General features: G+C 41.1%; 1 protein-coding gene across 3 annotated transcripts in view; it reads right to left on the reverse strand.

Annotated features, from left to right (window-relative positions):
• Window positions 1-21049, reverse strand: part of nova2 (NOVA alternative splicing regulator 2) — an 88960-nt gene that overhangs the window by 10934 nt on the left and 56977 nt on the right. For all 3 annotated transcript variants that reach the window (XM_082502436.1, XM_082502435.1, XM_082502437.1), the window contains one exon: window positions 16689-16855. In XM_082502436.1, the coding sequence (XP_082358562.1) occupies window positions 16689-16855 (167 nt within the window). The remainder of the gene's footprint in view (window positions 1-16688; window positions 16856-21049) is intronic.

Raw genomic sequence — 21049 nt, forward strand, 5'->3', positions numbered from 1 at the left:
ATTATTTTCATCTGCAGTACTTCATATCTGGCATTACGGCTTTGCTCTGGGACCTCCCTGTGTGTCCACAATCATAAAAAGAGAGCCAGAGGAGGAAAAAGCAGCAGCAAACCCCTTACTCACAGGCTGGAGCAGGAGTTAGTGATGACAGACACCACACTGAAGTGGGTTTCAAAGCAGCATGCAGGGTGCAATAACTGTAGGCTAACTAAAGTAATTTAATAGCCGCCTTGCATGTGAGAGTTGCAAACTGGAAGCAAAATATCAGCTGAAGCCACCAGCTGATATGGGCCATCATTGAGATCTGTTGATCTGCTGGAATTGCATCTTCCCTCTTCTTCATGTTTTGCTGAATGAACAGATTAAAATAGTCGTAGGTGTTAATGTGAAATTTACGGGAGGCGCAGTCGTGGCAATTGCTCCACCCCTTCCACAAAAAACATTTAACTATGTGGCTGAAAGTTAGAACTGGTGGCAATTCTAACACCTATTCTTTATCTTCGTAAACGTGTAGCTAATTGTATCTGATTTGGAATGGAACTTGTTCAAGTGCTCTGCTGGGAGGAGCCAGAGACGCTGAACATGTGGACAGTGCAGACTGAGCCACTAATGAAGCCGTTAATGCCTTATAGAGTTGAACAGCTGTAATAGGAGTCTAGCTTGCTGGGAGAAATCTGTTTTTAAATGTTATTTTGAGACAAAAGCAACACATTCTTTTTTTTAAGTTTCTATCTGCTGATTCGCTGCATAGTTTTTTTTTCTAGCTTTTTTATGCCGCTCTCTTGATATTACAGGTATGACCTTTTAAGTTGGACATAGAGATTTAGTCTTGTAAACCTAAAATAACTCTCTTATGGTGTTACAGAGAAGCTTGCCAAGTAGTCAGACTAAAAGTGAACACATTTCACTGAATTTTCCCTCTGTGATTTCTCTGGGTTTTCTCTAAGGTTAAATTCTGTTTATGGCAAGGACATTATGCAGTTAGCTATAAAGTTTGCCGTTTCCACTTTTCAGGGACAGGTGATTGAAGTGATTCATGTTCATTTTGTAAAACAAGCTTACTTGTTCTGCTTTATATACACTGTTGGTTGTTCATATCGGTGGTAAGTGCAAAATGACATTAACCCTCAAAAAGATAAAATTATCAATTTGTTTTTGCCCTCAGTTTACTGGTGGATAATCTACAATAACCCTTTTGTATGAAAAGGTTTACACGAGGGCTGTCTGCCACAAACAGATCTGATGTCTGCAGGGAGCTAAAGTCTGAATGAACTGCGTATATGAAGGGTTCACTGCTGCTCCACTGACGCAGGCAGTGAGTGACGCATCCCACTCTGCCGCAGCGCTGACCTCCGTGCACAATAAAAGCGTCACTTTGCTGACTGAGAACAGACCAGAGGAAAGTGTGAGACTCGTGCCAGCATTCAACAGCAATAATGGAAAAAGCCCTCTGCTGCAACTTGTTGCAATATGTGATCCTTTTCTCTTTTTGTGCACACAAGACAACAGAAATAGAAACAAACAACCTGCAGCAGATGTTGTGGACTTCTGCTGCACATCAGCCACCTAGCAAATAAATGAATGCCCTGCCTGGACTGCTATCTGTGGTCTGTCTGAGTGAGAAAAATGCTTATTAAGTGCAGAAAGAGAGACGTTAGGTCGGAGAAATGGGAGGACAGCGAGCGGAAAACATCACTGAGTTGGCATTGATGAAGACAGGGGAGTAAAATAGGAGAAAGAGATGGTGGAAGGGGATTATTGATTCAACAATCTGAGATAAAACATGAGCAGAGCCACAATTTTTTTGTTTTCGGGCTTTCCATGTAGAGCACGATGGGAAAAAAAGAGCAGGAAGACAAGGTAAAGAAGAATGTAAAGGCCATTTCATTATTTTCCCTGTCTGACACTTCTCCTTTAACCCCCAGCCCCCATTTGCTGCAGTTTTAAGCCGTGCAACATTGTGTGGAGGCAGCCTCGATTACAGAGGCTTGCTGCCACGCCGAATCCCGTGTGCTCTGCACTGCAGCTTTCTGTCAGGCGGGAGATGAATTTACATAGAAATAGAAAATTAGTGAGAAGCATGAAGGAGGGAGCGGATAACAAGAGCAAATTCAAACCTGCAGACGGCGTCACATTTTTGCTTCTCACTGCTTCAACTTGAATATTAGCAAATTATCTTTTGCCTGACCGTGTTTGTTTGTGAGACGTTTCTTTGGGATTAACAGGTTTTTTTTTTTCTTTTGTCGGTTCGTCATTCCTCTCAGACAGAATGGAAATTTGTAGCTAGTTTCTATTGATTAGCAAGCTGTTACGGCGAGGCACAACACAGCGATGCTCCTTCAACATGTCTCTTAGCGTCCTGCTGCTAACGGAGGCTTCGCTACAATCTGCCGTCCTGTGTAGATTCAGGAGAAGAGCAAAGTGCTAACAAAGTGTGAACACTGCTGAGGCAGAGCGATTTTAAGGATTCCTTCCTAACACAATATAGTTTTAATACTATAAAGCACTGAAAGAGAATGGGGGTGAAATCATTCATGAAATATTTTCCTTTATTGATTTGAATAATATTACAGTGAAGTCACAATAAATGTGCTGTGCTAACATAGCGTTTTATGTGCTTTATGTTGTTGTTGCATCATCCACCCACTCACACCCACATCACTGGTGACTGAGCTGCAATATAAGGTGCTGGCCTGCCATTTGGAGCGTCAGCGTCTTCCCTGTGGACACTTCAACATGTGGCGCGTCTGGGGACAGAACTGCCACATTTAGTAGAAAACCTGCTCTACCACCTGAGCCACAGCAGCCCGTGATATAAAATAATCAACCTGATCTGTAGTACAGCGCACCCAACTGTTCTACATTTAATAACTCACGCACCTCATTCATTTGGAGAGAAGTTAAGTGCTTTGGTTATGTCACAACAGATAATCTACAAACTCTCAGAGGTCACACAAATGTGTGCAATTTTCAGTATTTGTTATTTTTTAATGACTGAAAGTGTTTTGAAATTATAATGTGTCATAATTCAGTCCAGATGTGTGTGTGATGGGAAATGATGAAAGTTTGAAAATCATTAGAAAGACTAAACATGCAGGGATACTGTGCACAACTCATGAAGACCTCACAAATCTTGAACATGAATTTGAATCTTTTTTTGTTTTGTTTTTGTTTACCAATAACTGATTGTAATTGACTATCAAGGCCTTTCTAAATGTCTCTTAAATGAGCCCTTGGGCAATCTTTTCACATGCGTTTAGACATTATGTTTAACAGTATTTACTTGGCTGCCGTTTGGTCAAACTGTTTATGGTAACCTTGATTTAAAATGTTCCTTTAGTCTAATCCAGGGATGTCAAACTCATTTTAGTTCATTAACCACATCCGGCCCAATTTGATATAAAAGGGAGCTCGACAAAATGCAAACCATAACATAATAAGCTATTGCAAGTACATTCTGAGCATGAAAGAAGAAAGTTTAAGGAATCACCCATTTACGAAACTGATGATTCACAGCCTGCAAAATCTTGAGAAAAACAAGCACAATTTTAACAATATGCCTAAGTTTTTCCACACTGACTCAGTTCACTGTCATTACACAGAAATGCTACTGTTGTAAATCAAAGAAGCACCCTGGCGCTGCGCCTTGGCTACGCCATCCTCCTTCGGTGTGGTATGGCAGGCCGTGGGTAATGTCTTTTTCAGTAAGACGGCTGTTAGAGATGATTCTGCAGCCTCTGGTTAGGGTGAGATTAGCAAACGCACTCGTGATCTGATCCTTTCTTAACACGATGCAGGAAAAATCTTCATGGTGTAAAATACTGTCAAAACTCTGCAAACACTCATTCTAATCTGAACAGATGATTATGCTAATATCTACTGCTAATAAGTTAAGTAACAGTCAAATTTTGGATGTAAACATTTGTACAGATATCCTCTAAGCTGCCAGATTTGTGAAAAATTTGAAAAAATAAAATAAGATACCACTATTTGGCACTGCCTTAGATTTCATACAGCGGTCTAACCGTACATCCAAAATTCTGTTCAGGGGCAACGTTCTCCGGATGGTTGCTTTGCAGTGAGCAGATGAACCGGGTGGGGGTGAAAGTAAAGATGAGGGATAAAATAATGAAGCGACAACCAGCAGGAGAACTGCAGAGAGGAAGGAGCTGAAAAGATTTTACTCATGAGCCTTTTCATCCTCTGCACTCTGCACTGTAACATTCACACACACATCCACAGAGTGTCGGTGTAGAAGTGGGAGGATAAACAGTGGTGTACAGTGATGTCTGCATCCCTCCTGGTGCTACCGATCACATCTACCATCTTTATAGCCGACTGATTCTCTGCTAATGAGGTTCTAGATTTGTCTCCACTCCTCCTCCGCTTGCTTCACGTTCTTTTCTCGCATTTATTTCTTTCCATATTGTTGATGCTTTTTCCTTTTTAAGGTTTCATAAACGTTAAAACATCTGTCAGTCCCTTAAAGCTGTGTAGCTGTGTACTCTTTGCGTCTTTCCTTATGCTGTGCTGTACTGTTGTAATTTTCCACTGTTCATTTCTTTCAATTTTCTGTGTTCAGTAAAGCAAAGCTCTTCTTGCAAGGTCAAACACAACTCACTCCCACTCCCACACACACACAAACACACACAGTTTTAATATGAAATCATCAACTTCATCCTGCTTTTATTTAGCTGACGCTGTTGCTTTGACTCGCTCCAATGACCGACTCAGCCAGGCAGCTCCTACCTACCCACAATCCCATGCTCCCAGCACCTTTCTGCAGAGCTGCCACAAAGAAGATTATGTGACAGTTGGCAGCACGCAGGCAATCTCTCCTACAGTGACAACTCTTTCATTATTTCCCCCCGTTAGCTGCTCAGGTTTAAAGCTTTTTGTTAAGGTTTCAGTTTTTTCTACGTTTTCTGATCTCAGGTGTCTCCTGTTTTCATTTGATTTTTTTCCCCTTCTCTTTGAAGAGTTTTATATCTGCTGGGAGAAACTTTCTTCCACAGAGCAGAGGAAGGTCTGGCTTCTATCCAGCTGCTGACAAGAACGCCCTACGGCTGCAGCTGCTGGGCTGAGGTCAAAGGTCAAAACCAATCTCCTGCTCGTGAATACACTCATGCAAATAGTTTGAAGGAGCAGGGATGTGAAGTGTTGACTTCAGCAGGGATGCCAGCTTAACAGATAAGTCCAAATCGATATTGGGATGATTGGATTCAGGAACAACTTGGAGCGTGTTCAGGGTCTGACTGTTGGGACTCTCAAATAAAAAGTTCAATTACCACAGTTCAAAACAACAACACGAGAGATGTTTGGGTATTTTTCTGGAACTGATTAGTTTGTCACACTGGGTCAAATCCTAACTCGACAAGTCATAGACATTAATTGCTCTCATTAATCTCCTTCCACCAGTTCATGCTTTTAAGCAATATACTCCAATAAACCTTATACATTACTCACTGGATGTTCAATGGATATCTGTTACAGGAAATAAGTCTCCAACCTAATGTACAAATAACCAAATAACTGTACAATTAAAAATAAATTATAAAGTAGAAGACATAGAAGAAAACACTAAACTGAATCCTTCAGTATTTTGTATCTGCTGATGGTGCTGCAGAAAACATCAGCGGTGAATGACACTGAATGAAGAGCTCGCAAACATTTGCCATTTAATATATGGACAAATAATTACTAAGATCTGTCATAAAACATATTATATTACTGTGATCCAGAAGGAACCTTTGTAGCTACTAGGTGCTTTAATAAATTTGTTAAAATGTAGAAGATTAATGAAACGTTGACAGACTATAATTAAACGCCCTAAAAAGATGTTCTTGCTTGCTGCGATATGGTCCACTTGTCTCCACGTCCTTGTGTTTAAGCAGGCAGGCTGAAGGAGACAAACGCTTTGCTCTGCTTCATCAATCAAAACGTGTCACTTCACTTTGTGTATCAACAAATGTGTGTACGTATTTGTTTTTTGTCTCGCATAGACAAGTCAAAGTGATAAGCTAACAGGGGTGCCGGGATCACCGAAGCGTAACGATCCAAGAGAGCGATGCTTCATTTCACGAGCAACCTTAACGACTAGCGCAGACACATGTACGCTCACAGACACTGCACGTTGCAGTAGCTTGTTAGGGCTTGACCTTGATGTGCAGACATATTAACACGCAGCTTTTACGGCCAGCTGCCTTTCTCGAGTCATTCCCTCCTGTGTGTGTTCAAATTTCATGAAACACCAAATCTGCAAAATGGTTTCTCTGGAATCTCCTGAGGTGTAAGAGGCTCCTGTTCCCATTCTGATTAGCCGAAAACAAAGTCTGTGCAAGTTTATTTAGAAAAATCAGGGTTGTATTGTTTATTTGAGACTTTTACTTGAGCACCAACACAACTCGGGGAACAAAAAAAATCAACTGAGGATTAAGAAACATCTAATAGCACGCCTGCTTTTCACATGTACATTTATCCAAATCCCTGCAAGAATTCACTTGCATTTATCCTTTCTGTTTACTTCTGACTGAAAATATCCAAATGGCATTTATGAATGCAACACAACCTCTACCTGATTTTAGCACGCTGTTCCTTATTAAAATTTAGGATTGTCATGATGTAATGATGACATTGTGTTACAAACGTTGTGTTGCAATCCATCCAGGTCACAAGGCCATTTGTCAGTGTCATCAGTGGATGCTAACATGAACACACACACACACACGGCTGCTCACACACATCATCATGCACCGATTCACAGTTTCATCCATATCCATGTGAGAAAAACAAGGACAGGCAAGCACACACAAACAAAACAAAACACGCATGTTCTCGGCGATCTCCCATGAGCGCACGCGCACAAACATGCAATGTGAGCGGACGGCGAACAACTGTTGAGGCTGCTGCAGTTTGAACTTTGAAGTCTTAAGCAGGGGACTTTAGTTTAATCTGCCTCCTACTGATCCACAGGCTTAGTCACCTCTCTCTCCCTGTGTCATCCCTCTTTTTCCACCGCTCTCACCGGCTTTCTTCTTTCATTCTCTGGCTCGCCCAGAAGCACAGAAACCCCCTTAGAGGTTAAAAATACCAGAATGACAGAAGAGCTGGGCTACAATGACCAACAGCAAGAGAACATGATGTTAACTTGGACGCATATACAGAACAGACTCCTATACATACCCACGCACATGAATTTATAGCTCGTATACCACATCATCTAACTTTCAAAGACCTCAGGTCTTGTTCTTGCTCCATGATGAGGGTTTCTCTCCCGAGAAACTGCCGTCACAAGTGCAAGCGCAGAGGGAATATGTGCGCAACGTAAAATTACATTACATTTTCTTGCTTTTAGAAAAATAAAGCTGCTTCAAGGACATTAAGCGTTTTTGGGGGTTAGTTTTAAGCATCATTTTTTCTTTATTCGCCTAAACCCCCTGCATGTTAGGTCACCAAATTGAAAATATTTCCATTTGCTTACATTTAAATGCAACGCGTTAAAAAACGTAGATACAAAATGTACAGATGTGGTCTTTTTAATTTGTTTTTAAGCTTTTCGGGTGGGTGTCATGACAAGGGAGCTTTTGACTTATTTCAGGGGATTTAAAGGGAGTGTCTGAGCAGCAGGAGGATTATTCCTGGCTGTCATCCTGTCCTTCAAAACAGGTATAATGCAGAATTACTGATGTGCAGTTTTTCATATATTTCAAAATGTTTTATTTAATTCTAGCACATGAGTTTGCAATATGCTCTCCACCTGTGGTATTTTTCCAAGAGTATGATATTTCTAAAGTTCATGTTGGAGAATTAAAGCCTCTTGTTTACATTTTGCATGCGTCTTGATCACAGATGAACAATAAAAACACCAACCTGATCATAATAAAGATTTGGCAGCAGTCATCTATCGCTGAACAGAAAGTGAGCTAAACCTAACTGAACAGAATCTGAATAAGATGGTGTTATGCATTCAGGAATCATTAGACATGAGGAATGGTAAGTTTGCAAATATTCATTAAATCCCCCTCAGAAGCATTACAAGACCATACCCAGAGATAGGTTTTTTCTTCCTCCACACCAGCTTCAGTCTGCTGTTATATGAACCGCTTCTTGGCTGGGGGAATATTAACTCAGAAGCATATACACTCAGAGACGCCGTTAGCTTGCTACACTGGAGATGAAGACGAAGGATTAACTGCAACTACTTACAGATAATGTAGAAAATGAAAAACATTGTTTTAAATGGGGAGAAACCATAAGTCTGTTTGTGTGCGGACCAATCAGATGGCAAAACATGAGACGGGGAGATCAAACTCATTACGAAGCCTCCTTCTCTTCTTTTCTCCATGTGTGAGATATTTCCTTTGCAAGCACATCACACCTATTAAAAAGCTTCATCTTTCTTTTTTTAATCAATTCACACACATATGTCTGAGGAATGAATGAGATCACACCCTAACTTGATAATTCTCTGCGTGTGTGCGTGGTCTACACCCTGAAGTACAATGTGAATTTCGGGCTGAGATAATAAAACGCAGACAATCATCTGTCTTTGGAGCAGATAAGCGAGACAGAAAAATAGAGAGTGCGCCTGTAATCGCGCTGACTCGGCAGCGAGGCAGACGTTGCAGATTACAGGACTGACGGGAGAAAAAAAATGGATAAAATGTTATGTAAGAAAGCAAATCGCAGAGTGTAAAATCCTGCGTAAAACATCTGCACCTTGAATTTTGACTGAATTCAGCCCTAAACTAAAGCAATGACAGATATTTTTTATATATTAACAGCCTACATGAATACATCGACTGCCTCTTATCTGGAACACCTACATCGATCCCGATCTTACTGCAGTGGAGGGTTTTGGGAGCCTGGATTTAAACATCTCTGAAATGAAACCTAGGAACCAACTCACCTCGCCAAGTGGTTTGTTCCTGACATCTGAAGTAACCGATGTCTGTTTAACACGAGCAACTTTTAACCATAAATCTTGAATTTGCTTCTCTTTGTTTTCTCTTTTTGTCTTTGTTTAAGCACAAAGTCATAGTTTGGTTAAAAATAGAACCTTTTACAATGTTAAACACATCTAAATGTAATGGAAGCAGCACATATTTATATGCACTTATTCACACAGCCACTACAGGCTGCTTAACTTTGAAATGCACCTATAAACAGTAACAGCAGCTTGCACAAATTATTTTCAGGGGTGGGGCAGTTACTGATAACCATGAGGAAAAGGCTGATGAGGTAAATCACGTCCTCCAAGGTACAAAATACTGGGTTGGGTTCCACCAACTGGTCGAGTTGAGCTAAACAATTCCTGTAGAAGTACACAAAAAGGAAACCATTTGGTTTGTTACCAGAGGAATTAACAATAGATTCAGGCAAAACCTTAAGGGCTAAAAATGAATCTTATAAAAAGTTAATTGATAAAATAAGAATGTGATCTTGTGGAGCAGGAGTCTGTTTACACCACTTTATGATCACAATGCTTTTGTCATTCATGGTAGCCAACAGAGGTCAGCTTTTTGTGATGAAATGATCAGCCGATCCTATAATGCCAAAATCCCGGGTGCATTCATTCACTGATCAGCAGCAACAACACAGAACTTTTCCTAACTGTTGGTGTGTTTGACTCATCGTTTGGCTGAAGCTGACTTATTCCTTTCTTGCCAACTAAGCTGCGAGTCTTACACTCCACCTCTATCATCTGACTCAAAGTGAGCCAGGGGCCTTCCATGTTTTCCTCGCATTCACGGCACACTTCCTGTGCAGGCCTGCAATAACAGGAAGTAGGAAACAGGTGTTTGCAAAGGAGGTGAGAGATCACAGGAAATGACCAAACAAAGTGGCTGCTTGGAAATACTGGAGCTGATGCGAGTAGAGGCATGTGCGTGTGTGTCTGTTCACTCTTTAGCGCTGCTGTTATTACAGCATAACAATGTTAAAAGGCTACTGCTGTTTTCAGTCTGAATAAAGGCCAGCTTGGTCTGAAAATAGCCCCAGAAAAATACCACAACAAAACCACAGACCATTTGCAGATGATCTCACAGGGGACACAGCTCCGAAACGGCTGCTTATATCTAAACAGCATAATGCAACAGTAACAGAGAAGAGGGCATGCTTTACTGGCCATATGAAGTAGGTGGTGCTTTACTACATCGCCCACAAACGCAGTCTGGGGAGTCTCCAGGGTGCTTTGCCTTTAAACAATCACTGATGTTTACATTCGTCTGCATAGGAAGGCTTTTGTGTGAAGAGTGAATCAATAATGCACATAAAAAGAGGAGGTAACTGCTGGTAATCTAAAACGTCATCTCCCACAAGTTATAATTTTAGCAAAACGACAGAATGTGAGAGACTGTTAGAACCACATAGTGAGAGGAGCAAATAGCACAAAAACACCCGAGCTGTGTTGCCACCTTCACAAATCTACCTGCCTAAAAGTGACCAACATGTGTAAGTGGGGATGGCAATAGTGATTCTTTTAAATGGGTCATAAATAAAGTATTTATCATGGCTTGCTTCAACTCTTAACTGGATATGTGATTAAGAAAATGGATGGATGGGTGGGTGGATGGGTAAATTCTAATCCCTTGCAGACTCCACAGACCTGTAGTTGTTATGATATTACTTTCTACTCTGCTTGGAGGGCACATTACATAAATGCTCAGTGGATCTCAGCGTTTATATAATGCTTGGATCGTATTTTCCTTCTGGGCAATATCCCTCCACAGATTATCACACACTGTCCTTATGATCTTTCACAGATGAACTGTCCTTGTAGCAGCGAGAGGACACATGCATATGGCCTTTCATTTAGATCACTGTGATCTAAGCCCATCCATCTTACAGCTGTAAGTCTAACACTAAAGTTACAGTTGCATAAAACAGAAGATTATGCATTTCGATACAAAAGAATGATTAAATTAATCAAGTGGATAAATTAAGCTACCTAACCAGTACTGTGTCTCAGTTCAGATACTTCAATTAATACTCTTCCATGTGGTAGACTATATACAATATACCTACTTGGTAGTGTGGTGGGTGAATTTTGACAGAGTAATGATGTTTTAAATCTAAGACAGTAAACTGTGTTTACTAGTAATGACCACTGCAGCATTCGACTGTAGCTGTGATGCTAGCTAGCTACTTTAGTTTCACAACATGACAACTTGTCGAGCGTCTGAGCAATTCATCTTCATTCAAAATATAAACATGAACACCAAACAGTCCTTCAACACTCTTACAGTAGATTTAATCCCTGATGTAATTCTGCCATCGTCACCAACGCGTGTCTAGCAGTGACAGAATGCTAGCTAAAAGCATGGCTTCCTCCTACTAGCTTAAAAACTGATTGATGCTAACCCCCCTTCTGCACAGAAACCACACAGGGTGAGAAGTGTATAATTCACAAACACTTAACTGTTTGGGAATTATGTGCACACACATCTGGATGCACTTCATGTAGCTATACTTTTCACAGTTAGTGCACTTTATGCAATGAAAATAGCAAGTGGAAGTGTGGAAGTGTGATTGGAGATACAGCACATTAAGGCAGAGGAGCTAATCTCCTAACTGTGTTGTACTGGGAGGAAATAGTTGCTTATAACTTAAACTTTTGCTTTTAAAATAGGAGAAACTTCCTTTATTTTACTTAATGGATCAACGTAATCTATGTAATCTATGAAACTCCAACTTTATCTAATGAGATACATTTTCTAATGTAGGTTAAAGTTAAAGAAAAAAAAACTTGTTTAATATTTGTGCATCAACATATATGAGTGAATTTTGAGAGCACTCACAATCTATGACTATTTAAAGATGGATCAACACTGTCCATCGTAACATTAGCACGTGCCACAGTGTGAAGAGGGGCATGGTGGTGTTTTACAAGAGTGCAGTTGGAGGTGTAAACAAAGGCAAGCAATGAATAATAAAGGTAATGAAATCCTTCAATAAATTCTCTTCATCTGTACATCACTTCAGACCTCATTAAAAGAATTCACCCAGCTCATAAATCACTTCCTCCCCGGTCTGTCGTCCCGTTATGCGGCCTTGAAGTGCGGCGTGCTGTCTGTCGGTGTTCTTGTTGCTGTTTTTCTTTCTATCAGCAGCTGCTTATTCCACTGAAGCTCTCTGCCACTCTGCAGCTGTCGGCTAACAAGAGTTCAGATCTGCTTCCAGCTTTCAGTCACCCACTCGGCCAGTCAGGCTAGCACTTTTGGCTCTGTTTGTCTTCTCCCTTTCTCGATCTATCTTTATGTCATCTCCTTTCACACTTTTTTGTTTTCCCTCTTTGACCCAGTCTTTTGTTCCGACATTTTTCCTCCTTTCCTCCCACAGACACCCTTCGGATATCTCAAATTCTCACGCTGCTCCCCTCTTTTTTCTGTGCCAGCTAGTCCTATGGGGTCAAACACTAAATGCCAACAGCAAATGCTACAACAGCCGCGGCCTCGACAAGAAGAAGGAGGAGAGAACATTTTATCCAAAACCAGAATAGTCGACACAATCGGCAGCCGCACTACACGGGGCGCCAAGTCATCCTTCAGAGGCACATGTGTATGAGTGTGTTTGTAAATGAGATCCATTCAGCAGGTCAAAGTGAGTTTGTCTACAATGGGTCGGACAAGCGTTTGCACAATGACAGCCACGCTTTTAAAATGCTGTGAGGATCTACCAAGAGTTCTCATCTTACTAAGGACAACATTGCATTTGTGTGTATTTATGTATGGCTGTGTATTGTAGTGTGTTTGGTTACTCATCGCTGACAAACTATCTTCCATGTTACATTTATGAGTATTTTTCTTTGATTTTTTCAGTTTTAAAGACAGAAACTAAGATACACTGTTCAACTTTTGTTTGATGATTTTTACACCACATGTAATCCTCCCAATTATCTGGACTTAAGTGATACTACACTAGCTTGTGATCGTACCTGGAAGTCACGAAGTAGAACAAGAAACCTTTTGCTTGTTAGACAAATGTTTTTACGCTTACATTATAGAAACACATAATGTTTTAGATGACCTTGTGTGTCCTCTTCATTTTTATTATAGTGTTATAGGATAGCAACAAAAACATACCAGATATCCCTGAGGGGTTAATGTGAAAAATGTGCAAAATTACAATAGCGTAGGAGTTAGCGTGTTTGCCTAACACACAAAAGATCTCCAGTTTGCAGACAGGAGGAAACACAAACCCCAACATTGTGCCGTGGGGATCACAAGCTAGTGTAATCCCACTGCTGCTGCCAATCCTGGGTAAATGGGAGATTTGTGTCAGGAAGGGAGTCTGGTGAAAAAGGACTGTGCCAAAACAAAAGTTTTATTAACCTCACAGAAATATTGTAATTAGTTGAACAAGAAAATTGTAATTACCAGAACTAAATCGTAGCGCAAACAAAAGCAAAAGTTGAGAAAACTGAAACAGCCAATCAACCAAGTTGCTTACAAGTTATGAGTTTTCTCAACTTTTTCTTTATTTACAGTGAGTATCCGGCATGGCCGAAGAGGCTATTTTAGTGAGGGTGTTCTCCTTCTATGTGTGAGAACATGTCTTTTATCTGTGCATTGTCAAATGCTGCCCAAGTCCATTTGACTGCCTCTCTAACATGGTATAAATAGCCTAAAGAGCAACAGGGGATTCATCATCTATTATAAGTATCTAAATATCAACAGCTATTAGCCTGCCTGTCTCCCTTTGGCTGCTCGTATCATCCAAAATAGCATTATCCAGCTGTCGGTCAGCCTCCGGCTCAGGCTCATGATGCACAAGCGGCAAATTGGACATATACACTAACTGTATACGGAGGGAAAGAAGGACACTTGAGTTAAATAAATAATTCAGATTGGAAACTGGAAACAGCTAACCTTGGTCAGTCCAATAGTAACAAAACCGCCTACAATCTGTGCAAAAACTGAAGTGGAGAAATTATAATTTGCCATTTCTCACCCAATAACTTCCCTGGAGCCTGCAATGGTTGCCTGGCCACGGAAACCTGAGTTTGGTGTGGAAAAACTTAACAGGCCGTAAGACCATCTGTCAGTTTCCTGAACTGCTGCACCGACTACAAGCCAAGTCTTATCGGCCAGCTTCAGTGGCTCACTCACTTATGCTCTCCTAACTGAATGGGATGGAAGGAGATAGGTACCATGACCCATGGGTGTCGCATACTTTTCGACATATAATATGCCTTTCCAGTACTACATATATTAAAATGATGAAATTAACTTTTCAGACACAGGGAAACAAAACACCAGATGTGCTAATGCGCTTCAGCATCGTTATCTGCATGCAGCAGCTTTTAAAACGCAGCAGCCTTTTTGAACAATTTGCCCGTTTGAGTTCAACTCTGCTGGGTATGTGTGGCCTCGAGAATTCTCTGTATGAGTGTGTGTGTACCCAGAATTGATTAATTATGCATAAAACTCTCTTTATAACGGCACCTCAGAATTGTGCACTCTGCGAAAACACCGTCTCTCAGGGCTTTGTTGTGTGTCTGTGTGTATAAAAGTCTGATAACTGTAATTATTCAAAACTATAAAGGCGTAGCGCTCCTTCCCCTCCCCAGCCCCCAAATTCTGCTCATGACAGAGGATGAGAAATCGCAAACAACGAGGGAAAATGTACGCAACTCTAATGCAACACCCGGACTGAGAGCAGAAGAAGAAGAAAAATAGAAAATTCTGGCATAAAAATAGTTTTTCACTCTGCAGCACACATAATACATTTAGATTATTTTTTTAAATGTGTGGTTGCTTTAACAGCCTTTTAAGTATAGTTTACACTTTTTAGTGTCTAGTGCATTGTGTGTGTGTGTGTGTGTGTGAGTGCCAACAGGCATGGCTGAATGCACTGACTGGCAAGCCTGAAGAGTCAATAGATGGAAACAATGCCAGACTTGACTAATCAATGAGACCAATCATGAAGAGAGAATGATGATAATCACTTAAACAGATTGGGATCATAATCAATGTGGCCACCCTAATTGTCCTCCATTACACAGCTGGTATTGGCACTCACATTTAGTTGTGCGATCAGCAGTGGACTGAGTCTGTGCGAAGCACTGAACTCAGAGTTTCTGGGCAAACAACAACTTAGTGAAATGGTGCTGCTTCTGACTTTTGAGTGCTGCTCCAGACAATATAGTGTGGGGCGATAACAGCGGTGTATGTGCTAAAACCACAGTCCTGCTTTTAATGCACTAACCTAATAATCAGCCGCAATGTGTTTGATGAACACTGATGCACTGTGATCAAAAGTTATATTAGAAATGTCTTCTCATATCTGGATCTCGGTGGATGGACAGTTTCTTCCTAATGTCACAAATTAAGTTAAAGCCTTTGATGCATTCCTGTACCACCGAATGCAATATTTCTACCACTACCAAAGTCCAGGGGTTTAAAATCTGTATGGACAGAAACAGTGAGCTACCTACGCATTACACCTAGAGAAGCTGCTTGGTCATGGAAACCCACGAAGCTCCTGGCGCACAGTTTTTGTGCTGATGTTAATGCCAGAGGAGATTTGGAGCTCTGAGGTTGCAGATTCAGCAGAGCGCTGGTGACGTTTCTGCACTTGGTCAATCCACTCTGTAACCTTAAGTGGTTTACCACTTTGTGGCCGAGTTGCTGTGGCTCATATATGCTTCCACTTTGCAGTAACACCACATACAATAATCACAGAATATTTAGGTGGGAAGGAATTTCACACTGATTTCATACTGATTGCTTCAAGGTGGCTTCCTTTTAAATTGCCTGTTGTAAATTCAGTGAGCTCATTAGAATGACCCATTCTTTCACATGTTCCTAAATGTAGAATGCATAGCTAGGTGCTTGGTTGTATATACCTGTGTCAAACTGGGAACATCTAGATTTAAAGATTGCACCCACTACTTTTTTTTCTTTTGCCAATTAATATTATGAAAATATAACAACACACACAGTTAGAGATAAGAACCCGAAATAACTCAGTAAGATTAGCTATAAGTCATGCCCACACTGTCTGTGTGTGTGTGTGTGTGTGTGTGTGTGTGTGTGTGTGTGTGTGTGTGAGTGTGAGAGAGAGAGAGAGAGAGAGAGAGAGAGAGAGAGAGAGAGAGAGAGAGATCTGGACATCTGGACACTTGCTCACACTTCCTCCCTTAGTGGGAAGTCATTTCCTGTTGGGATGATTATTTAGGGATTTGGCACAGTCAGCATGTGTGTGTGTGTGTGTGTGCGCGTGGTGGGCAGGCCTGCAGTTGATGTCACGTGTTCGTGTTCATGTCCCATAAACTGCAGCCTGTTTTATGTTCGCATATTACAACGAATCTCATCTAATTCACTCTCTTTTTGATCTTTCCACCTTTTTATAAATATTTCCTTCTAATATTACTTTCTCTACTCCCTCGCTCTCTCTCGTCCTCCCTTGTGTGTGTACATATCTGTTTTGCCATCATTGTTTTCCCTCATGTTGTGCCTCATTCAACTTTACTCAGGCAGAAAATCATAGCCCATACACAGAAACAAGCACACACACAGTTCGCCATTCCAGAGAAAACCAAGGAAACCAGTTCGTCTCCTCCCTACCTTACACACCCAGCCGCCTCTCACACAAACACAGCTAATAAACAGTTATTTAAAAGAAAACAAGAATTCATGAACATTAGTATTTTATTGGCTTTCCTTGCATCCTATAATGAGACTGACCTGTTTGACTCGGTCCGGGTTGACGGTGGTCTGCGGCTGCAGGATGCTCACCGGCTCTGTCTTCTGGGTGCTCTGAGGCATCTCCCTCACCTTCTCAGCGATGAAGTCATGGACACCATTCAGTGCCTCCACAGTCCCCTGGATCAGACACACACGCTCTGTTGTGCCTACACAAACACACACAAACACACACACGGATGGGTCAGTGTGTGAGCTTAAACTGGTGGCTAGTGGTATCGTGATCATCATTTCAAGCAAAGATAAATAATAATCATCACTTGTCACGATATGAAACCATTCAGATGAGTACTTTTAATCTCTTGAGTACTTTTATGAATCAGCGTGCTGTGCAAGCCTGTAAAGCAGGGTGGCAGCAGCACACCACAGCTGAGCGCTACTGCAAGAAACATGCAGAAGAAGACGGCAATCCTTATAATTTAGTCAGCAGTTATTTCTATCAATGTGATTCCTATATTTACAAGATCTTTTTGAAATTATGACTGACTGTATCCCAGCTTTTTTCTCAGCATTTCAGAGAGGTTTCTGCAGCTTGGCGGGAAAGCACAGAGAGCAGGTAGAGGTTTGATGTAACGCAGCTCTCTCAGTTTAACTTGAACGTTCAGAATTTTCTGTTTTCATCTTCTTTATGCTGCTGAATAGAAATAAAACCAGCCATGGCACATGCTTCTATTCAAAAAATAACAACTGTGAGATAAGAAAAGATCGCAGGAAACTGTAATGATCCCCACTGGGAAATAACACTGCAGCAGCGGGAAATAGCAACAAAGAGAGAGAGGGGGTGAAAACACCAACTATCAAGAAATAGAACAAAAGATCGAAGTGGAGAAAAATGAACTTTGTATAGGTGCTGTTAAAAAACACAACAGAAAACCTAATTACAAACTTGTAATTACACAAATAACAAATGAAAGTATTGATTTAATACATCGTGCGTTTGTATATTTGCCAGGGAGAGAGAAAGCTGTTCGGAGTCAAAGCTAATTAGCCGCAGTGTCCACGAAAGCTAGTAAAACATGATATTCTTCACCTCACAGAAAACATCAGGGTTCATATTTCCTCTCTCCTTCTTCTGAACATATCGGCATCGCTCAGTTTATGTCTGTTTCCAGGATTTCGTCCAATCAGGAAATTAATCCCCAGGGCACAAGAAAAAAAATCAAACATGCTGTAATAATTTCCAAGCTTCTGCTTCAGTGTGTACACCACATGTGTGTGTGTGCATTAAAACTGAGCATCGGCTCCAAATAAGCTGGACAAAGTACATCACGCAGAGCTGTGGATGCACGGGGGATTCGCCCTCCACTACTTCAGCAGGAGAAGAAAATCAAAATGCAGCTTTTAGCTTCAGTTTAATGACGTTTGCATCTGCTAAAGATTAGCTACAGAAATTGTAATAATATACAAAAAAACCCACTTATATGGCTTTTGACAGAACCGCAAAGCACATCAGTTCAGGATTAATGTCATGGACATTATTACCGTAATGCAATTTTAAAGTGTAAATTAAATTGAAAAGCCTGTACTGAATTACCTCTTCACTGTATTGTTTCTTGATGTAATAAAAGAGGAGTCAATGCGTAAGATTATGATGATTAATAAGACCGGACAAAAAACACAAATTCTATATGACTTTTTCTTCTTTTTTGTAATGAAATCTGATAAAATAATGCAAGCAAAAACTTTTATTAAACTGGAACTCAAGCTCCACGGGGCACAAGATGACCTCATAGCAATGTGCTGGAGGAGCAGAACAATGAAAATCAGATAGGTTTCTGCCTAATGAAAATGCATACAATTGCTATAATACACGCTGTATGCAGAGAGAAGGGCAGACAGACACAGAGGAGAATCTAGGCCAATGCAAAGCCTCTCAGACCGGCTGCACTTTAACAACGCACTGAAACTAAATCTCTTTCTTTCTATCATTTACTATCACTCTCTCCTCTTTTTTCTACTTTTTTTGTCCTCACACACACTTTCTTCCTCACTCTCTTCCTCCATCCCTCACTATATCTCCCTTTCTCTATCCCTATTTCTTCACCCTCTCTCATCTCTCTCTTTCCCCCTCCCCCTTGAGTCCAGTACTTAGTAGGATCTGCTCTTATCTCGGCCCAGCAGCGTGTCATTTAGCTCTTCCTGTCCCTTGCCTCTCCCTGCATTGTTGGACCGTCTCGGTTTGGCCCAGCTTGGCCCTGTGTGGCAGCACTGGAGAGGAGGGATTGTGGGTTTTAAACTGCTATATTTGTGCAAGGGTGTTGGGAACTGATGACATATTGCAGAAGCCGAACAAGAGCTTCTTTAGCCAAGAGAGACTGTTTCAGTGCTTTTAGGATTTTGTTTGTAAAATTCTGCACAAGGAAACATTTCTAAAGGGTGAATATGTTAATTAGTGGACAGCCCTCAGATGAAGAGCTGCACATGCAGAATGAAGAGGTTGTGACAACTGACACTAAAAATAAAACACACAGCACATTACGCATTTGCAGAATTTGGCTACCTGGCCTTGCCGAACCTTTGCAATGCCTGTTAGCTTTACAGCGGTATTACTTCCCATTCCTATTTTTACAGTTTGGTGACAGCAGTGACAAACAGCCTCTGATGACAGCAGCTGAACGCTTCAGTTTGAGCGTGACGACAGGCCAACAAATCAAGCTAAACATTGGCAGTTCTCAGTTGTAGCCTCGCGCTACCGTTGTGTTGGTGAACATTTCTTTCTGCTTTTTAGTGAGTATCAGTGAGCGGAGCGGCATGACCATCGGAGTGTGTGTCTGTGTGTGTACGTGTGTGACGATACTGAGGAAACTGGGCCTCGTCTCTCCCTGACAGCTGGTGCCCTCTGGGTAATCTGGACCCGTCCAATCAGAAGCAAGGATTAGCAGGCCATTGTCTTGGCATGAGTGTGCGAGTGTGGGTTTGTCTTTATGTGTAGATTGTAAATATGGGTACATGCATGTGTGTGTGTGTGAGACTGTAGCAGAAAAGGCCATTCTGTCACTGGAGATCATATTGAAGCTGCCGTACAGCTGTGCTGCACCAACAAAGACCTGCTTAGTCCCATTACAAAAATATTCACACAGAGATCAGTGAATATGCATTTAATAAAAAACACATTGTGCTTTTCATTGCAGGCCAAGCGGATCCCAAAGCACTGCTATAATTTCTTGCACACCTTTTTTTCCCAGACTGGAATCAAGAAATAGTCCCTGAGTCATTTTTGTGTTAGCAAAATAAACTTTTTGGTTTTTGTGAGTAATTTCACATAATCAAGTGTGGCACTCTAATGTGTAACAGCACTCTAATCACCATCTTTGCCTAAACATTTTCTGGAAATGAAACTCACATTGATTTTCTTTCCTCACTTTCTAGCATATTGGATTTTAAGAAAAGGATATACGGATTTTTGACTTTTGAAGCAGTGAATCGAGCTGTGAAGCAAACAGGAAGTAGGCTCATATCTCAGCAACTGTTTCACGCATTGACATTAAACTTGGTGCATAATTTGAAGCAATGGGGTTCATTATCACTGTGACACATTACCACTCATGTAAAGTTATTAAATGTATGCATCCAACAGATATGGAAAAATTAGAGCATCCATTTGGAGTTGTGTTATTTGAACAGTTTTTAGTTTTCTTTCTCTTTGGTCTTCAGCTCCTGAGATAAATTTATGTCTTTGTCTTCTGGTTGTTCCACGTTCTTCTCCCAGCCAGTTAATAAATTAGACTGTCAGCAGGTAGTTTGTCTGATGAAAGACTGAGGAGAAACCAAAAGCCGTTCCCACACACTGCTACAGCCCTGAACCACTCTAGACATCACCAAGCAGACGCACATGAAGAAAGCGTACGTCCGACTCGATCAGATCAGAAATTTACCTGCCAGCTCCCTGCTACAAAGTCTGTATGCTATCCGATTAAGCGTGTGTGAGAATCAGCAGGTAATTGTCTGGTGAATTCACAGTGAGGGAACAGGCATCCTGCATCCTGGCTCCAGCATGCGCTGCTCGGGCAGCTCCCTCGCCTAAACCAAATTGAGTATCTCCAATAGTGACAGTGTGTGAGAAGTGAACTGGCTCTCGCCTGCTGTGTGCTACATATGAACAAAGAACAAACATAAGAACAGAAAAGATGATAGAAAGATGATATCCTGACCTTATTTCTCCCAACATTAACCAAAGTTCATGTGCAGACTTTGTGTAATCTAAACTTATGGAGCTTTAAACTTTAAACTGTACACACAGATTTTACCATCTTATCTGGAAGTTGTTATCTCACAAAGCAGGAAGACTGAAAAAAAAAAATATATATTTAAAAAAATTTAATTTAGCTGCTAAATGAAGAGAC

The sequence above is a fragment of the Aulonocara stuartgranti genome (genome assembly GCF_965226115.1).
Source record: "Aulonocara stuartgranti genome assembly, chromosome: 14".
Classification (NCBI taxonomy): domain Eukaryota; kingdom Metazoa; phylum Chordata; class Actinopteri; order Cichliformes; family Cichlidae; genus Aulonocara; species Aulonocara stuartgranti.